We start from the raw sequence: 19,968 nt of genomic DNA, 5'->3' as shown, positions 1-19,968 counted from the left end.
GCGGAGAGGAGGGAAAAGTGGATCGCAGCGATTAAAAGAGCCAGGAGCCGTCTGAACAAGACTGAAAGATGGGACCCCCCGGCCGTTTGCTTTCGCTTATGCAGTGATCACTTCATATCAGGTGGGTGAAGGAATACAGTACAATGCTACAAAAAGTTTTCAAAAAGCAAAAATACAAACTAGTTTCAGACGCACTGCAGTAGCTATCCAAGCTAATAAACAAACATGCTAACGTGACACTGCCGTAGCTAGACAAGCTAATAAACAAACAATGCTAACGTGACACTGCCTATCAAACTGGAATAATTTAATACTTACCCTTGCAGTGATGATGCCGAAGTTTTTGGATGTAAGACTCCACAGTTGAATGTTGTTTACGAAGCCGGACTGAAACCATTTGTAAGCCTCCAAGCTTTTGTAAGCTCTGAGGGAGTCTCCTGAGTACACTGATGGAAAGCTTACAAGATAGCTGTGGATGTCCGCGTAGCGCAAGTCGGGTACATCGTCTTCAGAGCAGGAGGTTATGCTCTTGAAAAGCACACCGGGTGCATTATATGGGTCGTTTATATTTAATCTTTCTAATTTTGTACTATAAAGCCGAATTTCACTTGAATTAAAATGAGATGTATACTCGCACGGTAGGAAAACGCTGGCGCCGGTCGTCATGTTTACTGCCAAAATGGTGGCTGATAACCAAAAGTCACGTGACCGCAGGAGCTCTATGGCGTTATATTTGTGCCTCTATCCTGAGCACGCAATGAAACATGTTGAGCATAGAAATGCTATTGATTGCGCACTTGAACATGCATGCGCTCTCTCTCCCTCTCTCGCTCGACCTCTCCAGCCCGTGCGCGCTCAACTTTGCCTGCGCTCGCTCAAATAGAGAACCGCAGTGACGCGTCCTAAAACCCGGAAGTAAGTTAGCATTTTTAGCACTTCCGGTTCCATCGTCAAAAAGCAATGCATTTTTTCCATAGGGTTTTGGAAAATAGCTTGAAATAAGGTCTGTGGTTGACACAAATTTAAGAGATGAATCACGTTTTGTTCTACGACATTAAATACATCCGCAGTGACCCCACTGGTGATTTTTGAAGAGTTTACGTGTCTGAAAAACGATGGTTGTGACAGAGTGGCTGAATAGGACTACAGAAATTGTCAAGGCCGTTGTACGTCATTACGCCGAACACGTAAACACTCCCGCTAAGTTTGTTTTCCCCTGTGTTCTGCTTGAAAGCAAGTACATGCCTATCTCTAGTATCTGTATATCTATATCTGACCATTATAATCTGTATCTTTTAAATTTTCGTTTTTAACACCGTAGTTTTACAAATTATAGAATAATTAATTACCAGTGTTTTCCTATTTTACTCTGCAGTTCGTTTCGTTAGCCAAAGTTAGCTAAAGCTAGCGCTAGTAGTTAACTAAGCAATGGTTTGTTGCTTTACTCCGGGTTGCAGCCACAGGTCTTCGCATGAAACGTGCTCGTTCTATCGTTTCCCGGCCGATGTTTTTCCAAAGGAGAGTCTGGATCCGTGCCATGAGGTAAGCTGACGTTACATTTTTGTCCATGTCACGGTGAAATGTTAATGATGGGTAGTGACTGTATTGCCGTTTTAGAGATGACGCTGCTGAAAAGACCGCAACATAAGTAAAGATAATGAATACATCCTATTAAAACCTGTGTGGCTTATATGATAAGTCTAATTAGTACAAGCAGCATAACGTTTCACCATGTAACTAAAGATTGTCAGGGAAATCAGTTTGACATATTGAACTAATAACAAATCACCTCTGGCTGGCAGAGAACTCTCTGCGTACATTTTAAATTTATATTCAATTGAATATTCCATCCCTCACATACTTTTGTATATATATAAATAATAACTTATATTTTGTTTTTCTTGTTATGCTGCTGCAACACAAACATTCCCAAATTGGGATCAATACAGTAATATCTTATCTTAATTAATTAAGAAATATAACTTATAATTAGTGTAGCAGCTGACACCTATTTTCAATATGGATTAATCTACCATTTATTTCTTTTGTTAAATTTTCATCTATAAAAATGTCAAAATAGTGAAAATGTTCAAGAGACTTATCAAAGTGTAAGGTTATATCTTTAGATGTTTTGTTTTACTCTATACTGTATGTCTTAATGCTCTTATATGTGACGGTGTGACTTCCATTAAACTAATATTTTATATCTTCCCAACAGAATATCTGACAGGAAACCTAACACTCTAACAACCACAACATTGCAAAGGCGAGTAAATGTAAATTAAAAACGATTCACAATTTCTTAATTTCTTCTTCTTTCTTGCAGTGAGGTGAAGCTGACCTTGCACTTGGTGCCAGTAAGGATGTTCCTCACGCAGGCTGAATGTTTCTCCTTCCTTACTGACACAGAAGCCCTTGATTTGCAATGCTTCACTAATTGTCATTTCCCTGGCTCCGTAGGGACACTTTACCTACAGCACAGCGGAAGACCCTACCAGACCATCTGGAGATGCCCCCAACAATCCTGATTGGGAGAGCCACAAACCTGACCTGGATCTGCATCTGGGTTGCAGTGGTGACTGCCCTGACGCCCTCACATTCATTCATAGTCCCCCACTGTACAGACAAAACACCATCAAGGGCCTGTTGTTGCCCTGGCAATAAGGGAAGCAGTCACACGCTTTGACCTCAGGACAGCTCCAAAGTTGCTGGCAGTCAACCTTCCTTTCCTGAACAAATGCCAGTTTGGGTTGGTTCGCTGACCAGTGGTAGCCACCTGAATTGCCCTCTGTTGCTCCTCAGACAATGACATGCTTGCCACAATTGCCTGATGCCCAACAGATTGAATAATTTCAGGAACAGTAAGTGTTTCCAAGCTGTAGTGTTCCTCTTCTGGCTCGGGGGAGAGAAGCTCAGAAATTCTTGAGAACCTGGCCCCGATTCTGTCCCTCAGCCTCAGCCAGTCACGATCTTCGGAGGTGGGCTCTCTTGTCAGCGGGTTAAGTTTGTTATTGGTTGGAGGAAATAGCTCCTCCACTGAATGCGTACGTTTAGCCTTTGGCTTCTTCCACTGACAGGGGGTGTCAGTGCAGCTGAAATTGTGGATGGCAAAGATGGCTAATGCAGCCGCATGACTGTATTTCCATTCTCCACGTGGGCATTCACATTTTGTGGAGAGAATTCCCTCTTCTCCTGTCGATACCTGTGGTGGGGGGATTGTTTTATTATTTAAAATATATTTACATTTATAATTCCTCCCAATTATCCCTTTAATTGTTTATAGCCTACTATATGTTTATTTCATGGATATTTCTGTGTTTTCTGGTGTGTAATATTTGTAATAAAGATTTCATGTGACACATAAAATGGATTTGATGGGAATTAATGTCACTAATGTGAATAAATTAACTGTCGGTTAACGGTACTCTTGCTATCACTATTCACCGACACTATAAACCCTCATGCTGGCCCTGACAACACCGGTAAGCACACCTTCATCTAGGCTGCACTGTTTATGTGTCCTGACTTGTAGTGGTTCTCTCCTCTATCTACACTCTTGTCATCTTTGTAAAACGATATCAGACTGGTAATTGACACAGCCATGACTTCAAGTTAAATTCAGTGTGGCTAAAATGAAAAGCTTTGTTAAAATATGCAAGCGCGCGAAAGTCAAAGTCAGCTTTATTGTCAAAGATTCTACATGTTTTATACATCCAGAAATATCGTTTCCCACAGTGTGACATGTATACATAAAACAACAAAAAAAGGGCCTAGATAAAAGTGGTATGCATAAAACAAAAAGGGCCTAGATAACCGGGGTATACAGTTTAAAATGTTAATAATATATTTAAAGTGTTCAAAGTGCAGTTTCAGTGCAAGTCAGTTGAAACGATCTTAAGTTGGCGTGACGTTGAAGTCGTGCGACCCTGCAGCTGTACTAGTTTGTAGTTCGTTTATAGCATAGCGTTAGCATTTTGCTTCTGGCGACTAGATTTATGATTCAATAATTATAAAAGTAGGGTTGACATGTGGAGATTATCCGGCTGAACAAAACGTGATCCCTCTCTTAAATGTCTGTCAACCACAGACCTTATTTCGAGCTATTTTCCAAAATCCTATGTAAACATTGCATTGGTTTTTGACAAAGGAACCGGAATAAGTTTACTTCCGGGTTTTAGGACGCGTCACTGCGGTTCTCTATTTTCACAGCGTTACAAATGTGCCACAAAACCAACCAATCGGAGAACTTGAGAAGGTCAATTCTGATTGGCTGGCCGTTTCCAATCATATCTTCTATCTGAGATGAGAGAAGAGAGGGATTTTCATTTTCGGTTGCCATCAGGCTGTTGGTGTTCTTATTATTGTTGACATTTACAGGACATGACAGACTCGAACGAAGAGATTACTACGCCACAGTGTCAGGTGAGTTATACATTTCTAGTTTTCTGATATCACGTTATTGTTTGCAATACCTTTGACGAAACCCTTTATCCAATCGTTTCAGATAAGGGTGAGTTTGCTAGCCGGCAACATAGCTATATGGGTAGTTTAAGCAAACAGCTAACAAACCGTAGCCCAATATTAGCGCTAGAATTCGACAAACATTGTCAATATGAAGTCAGATTGAAAAAATGGCCCAAAAAATTGCCATTTATACCCATCAGCGCCAGCGGGTAATATTTACCTTATAGAAAATTCACTGATTTTCGCGCTATTGATCTTGTGCGAAGCAACGCCTGTTGTTTATTGCGGTTCCTAAGAGAGAGAGAGAGAGAGAGAGAGAGAGACTTTGCACATAACTCACGGTAGCGATCTTTTATGCAATCTGACACTAGATGTCATATGAACGCTGAGAGTCCACAGATTCTATTGGTATACGTTTCATCACTCTGCGATAAAAACGCACTCTTAACCCTGTGTTCTAGTATCATAAATAAAAGAACATTGTACCTTGACCCCTGGCGGTTCTAGTTTAACTGAAAATATGATCATGTTAATGTTACATCCTGAATTGATTTAGGGCGATGGTGCAATTGAGTCAGCAGCCAGAAACCTGGGTTGCGTTCCGATAATCCAAAAATCAGCTCCTAAATTCTAACCCTATCTCCTATTCCTTGACCTCTGAGTGAAACGTCACGGGGTTAAGGGATAGTGGATAGGAGAATTCAAAAGGACTTAGGAGAAGAGACTGCGGTACTTTAGAGAATCCGAATGCACTTTCACTATCTGACGTGTTTATGATGCGCCAGCGGACGTCATTGTGTGCGTCTGCTGCTGTGGTGAAATTATGGAAACTACAGTGTTCTATACAACGGACTACAACATGGATGTTTAATAAGAACGAGGGACTCATCTAGAGACTCTGCATCGTGCTCTGATGCTGTTGTTTTATGCTTTATGAACGTGGACAACAGAGAAACATATTCTTCATGACCAAAGTTGTAATTGAAATAAAAAAGGAAAGTGAAATTTATGCTCGTCACCCTCTCCCACATTAATACAAATGATCCCAATACGTATGATTGTATGAACTATGAAAAGATCTTCAAATAAATACAAATGTATTTATTATACACGTTAGTCCTTAACACCTATCACTGTGTACATCACCATTCAAACATCTTTTAAAAGTTGAACAAACCCCACACAGCTCAGTGAAATGTTGACTTTATTTGATCATTTCAGTAAAAACTAACGTTAATATTTCTCTTTTTGATTATGATACTGATGAACGTTCAAAACAAAGCACTTTGGCAACTTACCACATACGTTTTAAAATGCTTAATAAGCACCGTAACTTTCATGATGTAATTTCTCCGTCATAATCGTTTGTTTCCGTGAACGGGCGACTGTTGTGTGACGCAAATGCTGCGGCTGCAAGGCATTGTGGGGCAGCATTTTCTCCTCTCCTTTCAGTAAGGGAGGTCCAGTGGTTCCTAAGCTAAAGGAGGTTATAAAGGAAGTTTGAAACCTCCTTTCCTTTCATTTGGAGAATTGGAACGGCACTTAACATGGCTGCCACTGACGTACTTCCGGGTCATTTCACTTGGTTAGGAAGGTTCCTAAGCTAAATGGACTATTGGAACGCAACCCCGGTGTCTTTGCTGCTTAACACTATGGCCGCAAGCGGCTCAGGAAGGCCGACGGAGACAGAGCCTCCTGCACCTAGGAATGTAGTGCCATTGACAGTGCCGCAAGAGATGGCAAGGTTCGTATTTCCGCCACATAATTATATTTTCGTTTTGCTTAAAAAAATAAAAATCAATGTTGTTTTCTTAAGTCCAGTAGTCACATCGCTGACATGATTAAATTAAAAATATGAACTACGACTTGAACTTCGACTTGGTTTGTAATAGCATTGGAAACTATATATAGCCAACATGTACTATTTCGATTTTTTGTGCAACAGTTGATTGTTATAAATAAATATAAAACATATAATTTATTCCACAGATCTTTTCCAGGATATTTCAAACCAAACTTCCGTCGTGGTAAAAAGAGGTGTTTGACTGCCACCAAGCATCTTGTTAAGACAACAAGCAAAACAACTGCTTTACATTTGTATCTGTTGCCAAAAGATATTGCCCACACCGTTGCCAAATGAGGAGCTTGAACTCCTCCAGGCAGGCATGGGAAGACAAACACTGACTCTTCCTGAAGATGGTGATCACACAGAGGTATAGTTTGTCAGTCCATTTGTTTAACTTATCATTAAAGTCAATTATTGTACTTCAGCGTATTGTCACCATCAATGCTTTTCTCTCTCTCTCTCTCTCTCTCTCTCTCTCTCTCTCTCTCTCTCTCTATTCAATTCAAAGGGGCTTTATTGGCATGCAAGTTAAATTAAACAATGTTGCCAAAGCATCACAATACAAAATAATTAACAACATTAACATACATTTCAAATGTTTACATATTATTGATGATATATATATACAGTGATACAATTACATTTCAAAACGTGTGTCTCTCTCTCTCTCTCTCTCTCTCTCTCTCTCTCTCTCTCTCTCTCTCTCTCTCAAGATTTTAAGGCTCCTGGCTGACACATTTCCAAAAATGGAGGGTCTATGTGGAGGATGGCTCTTGCATAAGGCTACAGGTTTGTGGGATTTTGTTTTGTTGAGTTTTCATATTACTGTATTACTTGTTGGTGTGCATGAACCCTTCTGAGGTATTGATTACTTGTTGTAAGCATTAGAGGTGGCAGAATGACAAAACATGTTCTCTCTCTTTCTCTCAATTAAGGTTGTTTTTGTATTTGGTAAATTGTCTTTTGAAAAAGACGAGGAAAATATAAATTGTTTATTGAAATAAATGACTTGTTTGTTAATCTGCAGTCCTCTGATGAATTGTGTATCGTGGAGAACGCTTGCAAGGTAGAACAGCACACAACTAAACTGCACAATCACTTTAGTTCCCTTTGCACTAGTGTTTCAGCTGTTTGTAACATGGAGCATATTTCTTTCAAACTTTAGGTGGTTTGTCCAATTTGCACCAAAGATTCCCAGACGATGAAATCACAGTCTATGCTAGCCTATGTGGAGAGAGGTGATCTGCCTTATTTTGCTCTTTGTATCATAAACATTATATTTTATAGATGTACCACCTGTAGAATGTCTACATATTCAGTGTTTTGTGTTTTAAACTGCATATTGTTTGTGCAGCTTTGAACAATAGTCCAAGTACAGCTGCTCAACCTCCAGTATGCAAACCAAAAAGGTACGTTTTATTAAGATGACCTTTGCATGAGTTTATATCAAATACAGAATAAATAATGAGCACCATCAAGCAATCCACATGCTTTAATGTCTCCCCCAAAAGCTAGCTCTCAAATTATTTTAACAGGCTATTCAAAACATAGCACATGGTGCACTCTTTTCTAATCACGCCATTTGATAGCCCTTTCTTTATTGTTCAGCATAATAATAGGACAGTTATATGGCAATAATGGATACAAAATGTTTGGAAAATTGGGATAGTCTTATATTATACTATTGGTGAAATAATGTCAGTAAGCATCGCACAAGGTGGCCCACCTCCTGCCTTTCTGAGAGCGTGGTGCTACAACTTCCTCTGCACAGGAGAGGTGGACATTCATTCACTTTCAAAGGAGGATGTTTCTGATATAGAATCCGGTCTTCTCATCAGCAAGGTGAGTACTCTGTTGAGCATTGTTAGATATGAATTAGATATATGTTTTAACACCTATTGTAAATCTGTCCTTTATTTCAATGTTGCACATTCTCAGGTCGAAGATTCTGCAGATGAGCAGTCTCTGATGTTGTGGGCTGATGAAATTGTCAGCTGTGGATATATAAGCCAGCTCACACTGGACAATAAAGACAGCATCATTCGGTAAGAGTTGTACAATATTAATTTTAAAATGTTTATTTTTCAAACGAGTGTTTAATTTCTTTCTGCTTTTCTTCAAAGAGCAATTGTCTTACATTCCACAACAAGACTGATTCCAATGCTGCAGCAACTCAGAAAGGGCATGGAGCTGTATGGCCTGGTGGATCAGATGGCTAGAAACCCTGAAGCTTGTCACTCCTTATTTGCCGAGGGGAAGATCAACAAAGTAAGAATTTTAACAGCCACTATTTATTTATTTTTAGACTCTATTCTTCTTTTGTATTGTACTTTTCATTCTGTATTGCCTTAATAGCTTTGGTTAGAACACTTACAAGATATTAAAATAAATCTGCATTCACTCTCTTTATAGCCTGATGCAGATTTCATCATGATGAACTGCCAGCCACGTTTTAGCGAAAAAGGGACGTCTAAGGAGAGAACTGAGAGGAAGTTGAAATGTCAGGTATGATATACTGTAGAATGCAGTACACATATGAATGCATGATTTACTGATTTGAATGTACTGAGCACATACCTAATAAATGTTCTTGGATATTTGCTTTTCTTAATTTGTGTTATTTAAAATATACATCCGTCACAGATGGGGAGACAGACCGTGCAGCTGGTGACAAGGAGCCTCTTGCAGTGCCACACGTGCTCCAGTGGATGACGGGGCAGGCCCACATCCCCATCCTCGCTGATGAAAAGAGACATTTCAAAATAACATGCAAATTTGACCATGACTGCAGGGAGTGGCTAGGAGATCACTTAATTTGTTACCCAATTGTGAGTGCGTGCACTAAAACTGTGACTTTTCCAGTAAAGCATCTCAGCACTTACACTGACTTTAGAAGAATCATGGGTGAAGCAGTGAGATATGGTGGTGGATTCCACAGAGTTTAAAACAACTAGCTCTACTGAAACTAAGGCAAGAGCTGAGTGTATATATGTTTAAATATATTTGTTAATGGCTGTTTGATGAAGTCATGCTTGTATTAGTTGGGAAAGCATACATTGTTACAAAGTTTTTTAACAAAACATCAGACAAGCAGAAAGGCAAATAAGAACCAATGGTTGGGCTCTGTGTATTCTCAACAGATATCTGTTAAACAAGGTTGTTGTAATCAGCTAATGTGTCAGTTTAAGAGTTCACGTTCAATTGTCATTGTACACACTGTGCAAGAATCGTGTGTACAAGTCACGGCCATGTGACTGAGAATGTTCCAGAGGATCAACAGTTCTCTGAAGTTCTTCTAGGTCTTCGTCATCCAGGGGGCACAAAACTTCAGGAACCACAACTGCCCCGTTCGAGTCTTCTTGCAGTATGGTACTCTCCCAGTTGATGCCTGGGTCTTGAAGTTCCTAAGGATCCAGGAAAACAATTAAAATACGTTTAGTACATGAAGTATTTTCATACACTTATGTAACGTGTGATTTTTAAAAATAAACATGTTACATAAAAGTGATTTTGTTTACTCAAAGTTGTATTATTCTAGAAATACTAGTTATTGAACAGGTTGCTGTTTCCAATAATGTTATACATCTGTCAGATATGCCTCTCATCACTCAATGCAACAGAACTGTAAGGTTTGTAGATGGAAACAATTGAATTACAGCATATCTATGCACAATTGAAGACAGAAGCTCACATTGATTCAGACCTTTTAATCATGTTGTTTAGAAATAAATATTACAAAAATAATTTTGGCTTTCATGCTCCATTGTCCAATTGGCATTGATGTCTATTATGTCTCAAAACTAGATATATCTGCCTGCCACACACCTTTGCAACTCAATTGTTTTTTTAAATATCTTTAATGGGAACTCTATAACTGTTAACTCAAGTCTCTCCCCTTCGTCTAGATCTTGTAGATTGAGTGGAATCATTACCTTCTAGCTCAATAATTATTCCAAGGAGCAGGAGAAAAAATATACGCTTTTTGATCAAACTAACGATAAGAACTACATGTCTTAAGCAGCAGATTATGATTTCATGCATAGGTCAGCTATGTCGCCATGTGGATTTTGAGATCTTCATACAATATGCATTTTAAGCTCTAATTATACAATCAAAACAATCTACATCAAGCTAATAAAATTGATGATTCCCCCCCTAGACATGTTTTAAGATGTGTATAACATAATCTATAAATATGCAAATAAGTGTTATTTCAGAAGTATAACTGCTGGTCACAAGAGGCTTTGTACTTTAAGCTGCATTTCTTTAACAATAATAAGCAAGAACACATTAATTACCTTCCTTGAGTAGCCATCCACTCCACCAAAGACCACAATATTGTACCTGTTCAAAAGGGAAAAAGGTTACTATATAACTAAGGTTGTTCTTATTATATACTACCAACATTCACTGTGTAGGTAATTGCATAAACAGGATATTTTATTCTACCTTATCAGTTTATGATTTGTGTCAATGTGGACCAGGGAGAGAGGGCCTCGCACGGAATAACTTCTTCGCACAACACACCCTAGTTCTGTGATCTGTCTGAAGATCCCAGCAGCATCAACCCGATGCATAGAGGGCATCATTCTCCACCACTGAACACGGAGGCCAATTGAAACCAAATGGCCTTGAACCATTCGATAACCAGCATTTGGCATCTGACTTTTAATACCTAAAATTACGTTGTTAAGTTCTTGGTCAGTCGTTGTGTTGTATGATCTTCTTATAGACAAGCCAAATTCTTGCATTCTCCTGTAAATCGTTCTTCTTGAAACGCAGAGGCATTTTGCAATGCAGGAGACTGGCAGATGTATGTTCAGCAAATGTGTTTTTTCTCTCTCTATCACAATTTTGGGTTGACCAGAACCTGGACCAACTTCTGTTTCCTGTTGTACAATGGGCATAGACCTTGCGTTAATTTCCAACCGGACAACATGATGTAGGTTTCGTATTGCTTCTGTAATCTCTGATACACCTCCTATCTGCTCATGGAACGATTCAAACATAATCAGCTCATGGCGAGTCAGGAACTCCAAATAATCCACATTTAGTGGTTGCTGGTTCAAGGCTGATTGCAGTTTGGTGAGAAGTCTTTCCATCAACTGCTGTCAAAATATGTCCTGTTGGACAGACAGAGCTCAGATTAGTTAAGAAGAGGGACTCGTTGTTAGTCATATAGGTGACTGATAACGAGCTATGAGAAGTGGAAGATAGTAATAACGTTACATTTACCCCTTATATAATATCAAATAATAATTAGTTTGACTAAGTTTATCCACAAAACAAGTTAAATTATCTCCTTAAAATTACATCTACTCCTCCCTCCTTAAAAATGTCAGAACCTATAAATATGCAAATATGTTTCATTTCACAAGTTTAATTGCAACACGATGCCTCCTAGTTCACTGTAAAGTCCATTCTCAGTATTTGTGCACCAGAGGCTTTATATTTCAACATCAAAATCTTATTTTCAATGAGCACAAAGCAACACTTTCAGCAGATTAATATGAAGCCTTTTAGTGTCAACCCCGTATAGCATCCTGGCCATAGCCAATGAGATGTTGCACACTCTGCCTAAAACATCAACAACACATTCAAATTATCAGAGATCATTCTACTTTGGGTTTGTATGTGTAGTTGATCAATTACATTTGATATTTAACCGATATATCGCCAAAGTTCCTTTTCAGGCTTTAACTTTATACTACAGCTTTATTCAAACACAGTAGCGTGGCGTGGGAAAAAAATTAGGGGAAGCCAATAATACGTATTATCTTTTGGGGTGTGGTGGTCAATGTAATAACGTAACCAGATGAGTGATTACAGCGCCCTGTATCATTTTACACACATTTGTATCATACAGATGCAGGACTTACGAACGCCTGTTATCTGACCGACAGGTCCGCACGCACTCTCCAGCCGAAACTCTAATAAGCATTCATTCACAAACTAATTCAGGAGACCTTTAACGTTTTACGTCCGGTTCGCTCCTTTGTTCCTCGCTGTACACAGCTCCAGTTTGGGCATTGGCCTGTCATCAGATTGTATTTGTTGTTGCTGCTCCAGCGGAAGTTTAGTCCAATTATTTTTGATTAAATACTCCAAATCTCCACCCTCCATAATTGCACTTGCTTCAGTTGCTTGCTACTTTCTAACGGCGGTGAAAGTGGTGCAGTGACGCTATCTATCTTCTATCGATTAGATTTATGATTCGAAAATTATAAAAGTAGGGTAGACATGTGGATATTATCCGACTGAACAAAACGTGCATTTACCTAACAGGTTCATTTTCCACTGACCTTTTTTCGAGCTATTCTCCAAAATCCTATGGAGAAATCCCATTGCTATTTTGTCGAGGGAAACCGAGCGCAGCTTACTTCCGCTTTTTTGGACGCGTCACTGCAACACTAAGTTGATGCGATTTGATTGGATTGTGAGGAAAGGGAAGCCAGCCGCCTCTGGCTTCCCTTGGCATGGCCCTGACCAATCACAGGTTGGCAGGGGCATGACGTAAGCCTCATCTGATTGGTCAATCCCTCCATTTTTTTTCACCAAGAGAAGCACATTTCGGCTGGCCTCCTCTCGCAACAGAGTGCAATCTACTGTTTCACCATAACTTCTAGAGGGGCGCTGTTTCACTCTTTGTAAAATACTCAATGAGAATGGGGGAGAGACGGGCCGGCAGCAACACACAACAAAGAATTTCCGAAACTAAACGAAGTGTTTTTATTTATTTATTAAAATTATAACTACAATCCGAAAAAACAGGGGAAGCCTGGCTTCCCTTGGCCTCCAGGAGAAAACGCCACTGTTCAAACATTAAATTAGATAGCATTAGCAACCTACCAAGATAGCTAGTTCACAAGCTAATAATGTACAGACAAACGTACAAACTGAATTTCATAAAGGTTCATAAGACACAGTATACAACCAAATCAAAAACGACTTACATGTGGCCTTGCTGTGACATTTTGTTGCTGTTCATTCGACATTGTCGGATGTTGTGCCAGCTGGGATTGCTAGAGAAGGATGAGTCAAACTTTCGTTACTCACACAACAGCCGATGTCTCAAGATAAGAAGACATATAGGCTAATGTTAATCCTACAGCCCTATAATACAGAAAGTCAATAATTACAAGAACAAATCTACTATATGTCATCTTTTTATTTTTTATATAAACAACATATAGCTATGTTGCCGGCTAGCAAACTCACCCTTATCTGAAACGATCGGATAAAAGGTTTCGTCAAAGGTATTGCAAACAATAACGTGATATCAGAAAACTAGAAATGTATAACTCACCTGACACTGTGGCGTAGTAATCTCTTCGTTCGAGTCTGTCATGTCCTGTAAATGTCAATGATAATAAGAACGCCAACAGCCTGATGGCAACCGAAAAATGAAAATCCCTCTCTTCTCTCATCTTAGATATGATCGGAGACGGCCAGCCAATCAGAATTGACCTTCTCGAGTTCTCCGATTGGTTGGTTTTGTGGCACATTTGTAACGCTGTGACAATTTGAGCGAGCGCAGGCAAAGTTGAGCGCGCACAGGCTGGAGAGGTCGAGCGAGAGAGGTAGAGAGAGCGCGTGCAGCGGTCTGCCTGCGCACGGAGCAGGAGTTTTATGAGAGAAAATATATTTCTCTGTGCTCAAAAATGTTCAAGTGCGCGCTCAATAGCATTTTCTATGCTCAACATGTTTCATTGCGTGCTCAGGATAGAGGCACAAATATAACGCCATAGACTGACAGCAGCCAGCAGGGCAGGACAGCAGCAGCCAGCGACTCGCGAGTGCAACACAAACACGCGCATGATGGCTGAGAGAAAGAGGAGCGTTGTGTGGAGCAATTTCACAACTGGCAATTCAAACTTAGCGAACTGTGATGTGTGCAAGAAGGCAGTTCGCTACTCTGGCCACTTTGTATTGTTATTTTTCATGTTTGCACTTTAAATTTGCAAAAGTAAAACGTTTATTTGTCTATAAAACTGTCCTGTTCATGAAAATGAATTCAGATTTAGTCTATTTATGATGATTTCAGCTCAAAAATCATGTCATGCAGCTCTCCCCTATATGAAAGTACAAGACGCTTTTCATTTAAAAAAGTATCGGTATCGGTATCGATATCGGTATCGGCGATACTGGCCCTGAAATACTTGGTATCGGATAGAATCCAGATTTTGTGGTATCGCGGCCCACCCCTAGTCTCCATAGATATATATAAACACTGTGTTTATATCAGAAGTGGCGTTAACCGAATATATTCCGTCTATGACGGAATTATTTTGACAATGACGGAAAAATCTGAAAGCAGTCCGTCATTTTGACGGATTAGAACAAACTCAGAACAGCGCCAAAGAGAGACGCGTCCCAAAACCAGGAAGTAAGCTGCGCATGGGTTCCCTCCACAAATAGCAATGAGACTCTCCATAGGATTTTAGAAAATAGCTCAAAATAAGATCTGTGGGAAACGTACCCCACCGCTTTTGTACATATAGAAACGCCACTGCATATATATATATGTATATAATATTTATATAAATATATACAATTTCAGAATCAAACAGAGCACTCTCATAATAACGTACTATCAGAGACTGGATATATACCATATAGACAGTGGTTCTCAAACTTTTTCAATAATGTACCCCCTTTGAAAAAAAAATGCAGACAAGTACCCCCTGATCAGCGCAAAAACAATTTGCTCAGGAAAAAATACCTATATAAAGAGGCACAGTAGCCTACAGTGCTGCATCAGTGTCTGATTTATTAAAACAACAACATTGTACATCAGAAACACTTAAATGCTACATTTCAAATGTTTACAATCCATCACTAAATTCATGGAAAACCAATTTTAACATCATGCAATAACATTAAGACAACATTAGTTGCATTGAACTGATCTTTTTAACAAGTTGTACTTACAATTTATTGAGAAACATGGGCTTGTGCTTCTCGGTGACAGGGAGGCAAACTGCAGTTATTACACTTCGCGTTTTGAAATATGTGTAACTCTGTTAATATAAAACTTTATATATATATAATATTACTTTTACTAAAATTTGGTTTATTTATTTATTTTGGGGCGTGGCGAATGAAGAGAAAAAAATATATGAGCATTTTATGAGCATGGGATTTTGACCCCTCATATAAACATATGCATAATGCTGGGGCTATACTTTGGGGCCGCACGCCGTTGCCAAGCAACGCTTATTGTTTAGGTGTCCTTTGATAAGCAGGCAGTCATATCATTAACTAGAACTAGCTAGATCTGATAGATTTGGACATAAACGTAAGTGAAGTATAACCGGACGCAAGAGAGAGATCAGAGATCAGGGGCCTCATGTATAACGCCGTGCGTAGGATTGACGTGGGAAGGTTGCTTACGTAGTAGAAATCCGAAAAATAGGTCCATACATTTTTCGCCACTTTCCGATTCACCAAACATTGTGTACCGGCGAGGAAAGTACACTTCCTACGCCGGTTTCCCTTTATAAATCACAACCGACTCGAAATGCAGTGCAGCTTTTGCGGGCTTCACGTAACGCCCATATTTGCCTATAAATAGTCAAAGAAATGCCCTTTCATTCATTCATTTTGACTGACTGCTGTTGAGGCAGAATCTCTGCTTCGCGCGTTCCTCTATGAGTTTGTTTTAAAAGAAGGAAAAGAAAAAAAGCAGCCAGGATAAGGGTTAAACAATAATCTGCTTTAATGGTAAAAACATACAATACATCACCCAATCACCTAATCACGAAGCACTCTGCAGAGTACTCCGGGCTCAGGTTCTACCACCGGGTGATATACGTACCACGACAGCCAGTCAGAAACAAGAGCACCGATCTTCAAAATGATCACAACATTTATAAACAGGTGGGGAGGAGTTTTATCGCTTGCTCTTCCCTAGCTATTTGTTATTGGCGAGTTCACTTCTGAGCGAGCTAGCCAGTGAGTTGGCAGTGTTCCATTGGTCGGTTTCACTTCTGGGCGGGACCCCAGGTAGTGAGTCAGCAGTTTGTTGATTCCATCTGTTGCTTCTGTGCGCGCGCGCGTGTGTGTGTGTGTGTGTGTGTGTGTGTGTGTGTGTGTGTGTGTGTGTGTGTGTGTGTGTGTGTGTGTGTGTTTCTGTCCCTCTGCCCTCAGGCAGTCCCCAAATCAATGATTCGGAGTCATGACAGAGGACTCTTTGACAGGACACATACTCATTCCCCCTAAACATCTTCAACACACACACACACACACACACACACACACACACACACACACACACACACACACACACACACACACACACACACACACACACACACACACACACACACACACACACACACACACACACACACACACACACACACACACACACACACACACACACACACACACACACACACACACACACACACACACATCCTATCATGTATCTTATCACACAACAGTCACCTGTTTTTCTTTATGAAAGCCATATTTGTAAATATCCAAACGCCATCGTCCCATGACAGTCACCGAATCAGTCAACCAACATAAGTTAATTGTTCTTGTGGCTTAATGGCTTCCCTGAACTTCCCTTCACCCCAAAGTCAGCTCTCTGGAATGAATACATTTAAAAATGAGAACAAAGGACTATGGCCTCGGTAACTGTTTGACTCAATTCTCAAGGCCTCTTTTGGGGTCTGTAGGAGATAAATCATTAATTCTACAAGACTTTAACTGCCTTATATCTGAAAATGTATCTGGGAATTCCCCTGTTAATTGCAAGGACTATTGATAATTAACAGAGAGACCCTAGGGGCCTCTTCTTGGTATCTGCTAGGCAGAAGTCACTCAATGCAGAAATCACAAGTTTAACACACATTGTATATAAGGTGACATTAAAATGAATATACCAGATTGAACTTTCCTGCCATAACACGTTACTTTCACGTTACAAATAATTCAAATAATACTTCACTGCATGGAGAAGATCGCAGGAAATGACGACAGAACAGCTAAAAAAAACATCTCACACCGTGTCAGATTTAGGTTATTTTGGGGAGGTCGAGATAAATCATATTGTTTGGTGGATGCAGTTTGAACCAGAGTAGCAGCATGGAGGTCGGATCGTCACCAAAATAAATAAATAAGTGGTCCGAAAAAGGTTAATGACAAAAAAAATACACATAGCCTTCCGCAGGCATTAGGCTTGTTTGAGACGCGTTGCGGCTCGCCCTCGAAAGTAGACGAGAATAGCCGATCGCAGCCGGGGGAAGTCTCAAAAAGCTCGCCTGAAGTCGGACAGCTCCGAGTCGGCTTCTTCTTCTTCTTCGCCTTCTTCTTCTATTGGTTTTTTGGCGGATTGCAAACAACTTTAAGGTGCATACCGTCACCCCCGGAGTCGGCTTGACTCGGTTTGCATTTATAAAGAATGCACAAATGTGTTTAATCTAGGTTTAATCGTTAAGGTCAGATATGTACTAAGTAAATACATTTGTTCCTGCTCAAGATTAGATTCAACTGTATTGTTATTGCACATATTACAGGTACAGAGACAACGAAATGCACTTTAGCTTCCAACCAGGAGTGCAACAAGCAGTAGAGTGAAAAGTAATGTACACAATCTACAGAATAAAATATAGCACTACAAAATGCGCGTGCGAATGCTGTAAACTGTGAACATTTATGGCTAAATTTAGCTGAAAATGCAGAAAAAGCTGAATATGTTATGAGCTGAATGGTAGCTACTTTTAGCTACAAAAATGCAGAAAAAGCTGAATATGTTATTAGCTGAATGGTAGCTGCTTTTGATCCCACTAGATGGCGCACTAGACATAATTTACCTTTGCTGGAGTCTGTTCTATTCTCTCAGCTGGCCCCACTCGGCAACCCGGCAAGGTCGGCGAATACAAGTAACAAGCAGTAGCGCTGAGCAAAGTGACTAGAACGCGACCACACACTTATAAAAAACACTTATATAAAGTCAGGCAACACTAACCAGGCTTAGTGTGATTCTGTTTATTTTACCTTACTTTAATAACCATCCGTTCACTGTTATTGACTATTGTGAAGAGGCAGATGTTTTCCTTTTGTTTTGTGTTATTGCAACTGTCGGATGGAATCAATACATGGGCTACATGTGGCCATCACGAGTAAAATCACAACGAAAACTACGCCGGTAAAATATGTGTGAAAACGGCTTATTCCACAATATGATAGCAACAAGTAGTCAAGATAGTCTGATTAGCTTGCTATGCTAACATCACCTGTAGAATGGCAGAGAAACGTTCATAACAGCGTTGTGATGCCAAACAGCTTTCAGACTAAAACACATTCACTGATGGGGATGGGGGATATTTATCAGCTGCTTGTGTGTCAGACAATGAAAACTTTACAGCGGCCGCTGCCGCGAGTTAACGGGAGAATAAACTCCGGTGCACGAGCAGCACTGCAGCAGGCAGTAATGCAGCTGAACCACATTAATAAACAATGCACCGCGGCACTCTGGAGAAAGGTACAAGGCTGGAGAAGTAGTTCTTTAATTTAATCTGGCTTCGTATAATTAAAAACTACCCGACGCAGTCCTCTATTGATGTTGTTGTGAGCTGTGTTGCGGAGAAAATCAGCGACGTAAAACACCGTGTGGGTCATAAGAAGGCACGTAAACGGTTACGTCATGACACAAACGATGACGCAATAATTCACCTTTGAACCTAATTCACCTTTGAACCTCCATCTGTAACAATGAGTGGACCAAAGAAAAGAAAAGTCAACATTGAGTGCTGAGTGTATACTGAGGAGTGGACAGCTAAATATTTTTTTACCGATCTGCTACTGGCCCGGCCCGTCTGTCAAATGTACAACTCATAGTGGCCCCCGAGCCAAAAAGTTTGCCCACCCCTGATCTATCGGGAAATGATCGTATAGAGGCGATTACACAGAGCCGTTTGACACCCCACAGCGCTTCGTTTGCAAATATATCCACCTTGGGACCCGTTATCGTTTGTGGGGTCCGTTTCTATCGTTTTGTTACGGCCTCGTGTAAATGAAAGGGCTATACGCAAGAGAAACTATGCGGATCCAACCCGTTTTGTTCTCGTGTAAACGGGGTCTAAGAGTTAGACCTAACACACTTAGCTAGTTTATCTACTCTGGAACAAGCTTATAAATATATTTATTCTTTACTGTCGGCTTATTACAAGTTCAGCGAGCTGCACGAGACTGACGGGCTGTCAGGAGATGGAGAGGAAAAGAGAGCACCCCGTTTATTTTTCCCATTTTATTATCCAGAATTACTGTAAACCTTTGAATAAAGTAGTTAATCTACTATTAGTAGTTTGTTTAAATGCATTACTTATGTTTTTTTGTTTTATTAACATAAAATAAATCTCACGTACCCCCTGCAGTACTCCAACGTACCCCCTAGGGGTCCGAGTACCCCCATTTGAGAACCACTGATATAGACTGTATATATAAATGGACGTAGGGTCCGTGACGTCACCCATAGGATTCTGCAGAGTTGCCGAGAAGCCCTTAGTAGGCAGAGTCGGCCACTAACGGCTCGACAGTGACGTCAGAGTTCAACTCCCGCCTACTCCAGCCTGCTCCAGGGCAAAGAGGCGGAGCCGAGGCGGGACCTGCTGCCACCGAGCTGAAAGTTCCAGAGCTAGCTGAAGCTA

General features: G+C 40.3%; 1 protein-coding gene across 6 annotated transcripts; it reads left to right on the top strand.

Annotated features, from left to right (window-relative positions):
• The first annotated feature begins 4,337 nt into the window (after positions 1-4,337).
• LOC307037957 (uncharacterized protein) lies at positions 4,338-9,089 on the top strand. 6 transcript variants are annotated; one of them, XM_079679204.1, is made up of 10 exons: positions 4,354-4,422; positions 6,055-6,208; positions 6,454-6,677; positions 7,024-7,099; positions 7,338-7,376; positions 7,476-7,548; positions 7,665-8,355; positions 8,434-8,578; positions 8,723-8,815; positions 8,954-9,089. In XM_079679204.1, exons 7-10 carry the CDS (start codon positions 8,006-8,008, stop codon positions 9,020-9,022), a joined length of 657 nt encoding a protein of 218 aa, XP_079535330.1. In that variant the 5' UTR covers positions 4,354-4,422; positions 6,055-6,208; positions 6,454-6,677; positions 7,024-7,099; positions 7,338-7,376; positions 7,476-7,548; positions 7,665-8,005; the 3' UTR covers positions 9,023-9,089. The 6 variants fall into 6 exon arrangements, with proteins under 6 accessions (XP_079535332.1, XP_079535330.1, XP_079535335.1 ...); XM_079679209.1 differs by lacking the exon at positions 4,354-4,422 and having other exon boundaries at positions 5,735-6,208; positions 7,665-8,152; positions 8,249-8,355; XM_079679206.1 differs by lacking the exon at positions 6,055-6,208 and having other exon boundaries at positions 4,338-4,422.
• Positions 9,090-19,968: the final 10,879 nt, after the last annotated feature.

The sequence above is a fragment of the Notothenia rossii genome (assembly GCF_949606895.1).
Source record: "Notothenia rossii genome assembly, chromosome: 4".
NCBI classification, from domain to species: Eukaryota; Metazoa; Chordata; class Actinopteri; order Perciformes; family Nototheniidae; genus Notothenia; species Notothenia rossii.
The sequence above is the reverse complement of the archived record's forward strand: the minus strand, read 5'-3'. Positions and strand labels throughout refer to the sequence as shown.

Excerpts from the sequence above, each read along its gene's own strand:
- LOC307037957 (XM_079679206.1), top strand. The coding sequence starts at position 8,006 with ATGTCAGTAAGCATCGCACAAGGTGGCCCACCTCCTGCCTTTCTGAGA. Across the intron at positions 8,579-8,722 it reads CCGAGGGGAAGATCAACAAA|CCTGATGCAGATTTCATCAT; the intron begins GTAAGAATTTTA and ends CTCTCTTTATAG. Across the intron at positions 8,816-8,953 it reads AGAGGAAGTTGAAATGTCAG|ATGGGGAGACAGACCGTGCA; the intron begins GTATGATATACT and ends CATCCGTCACAG.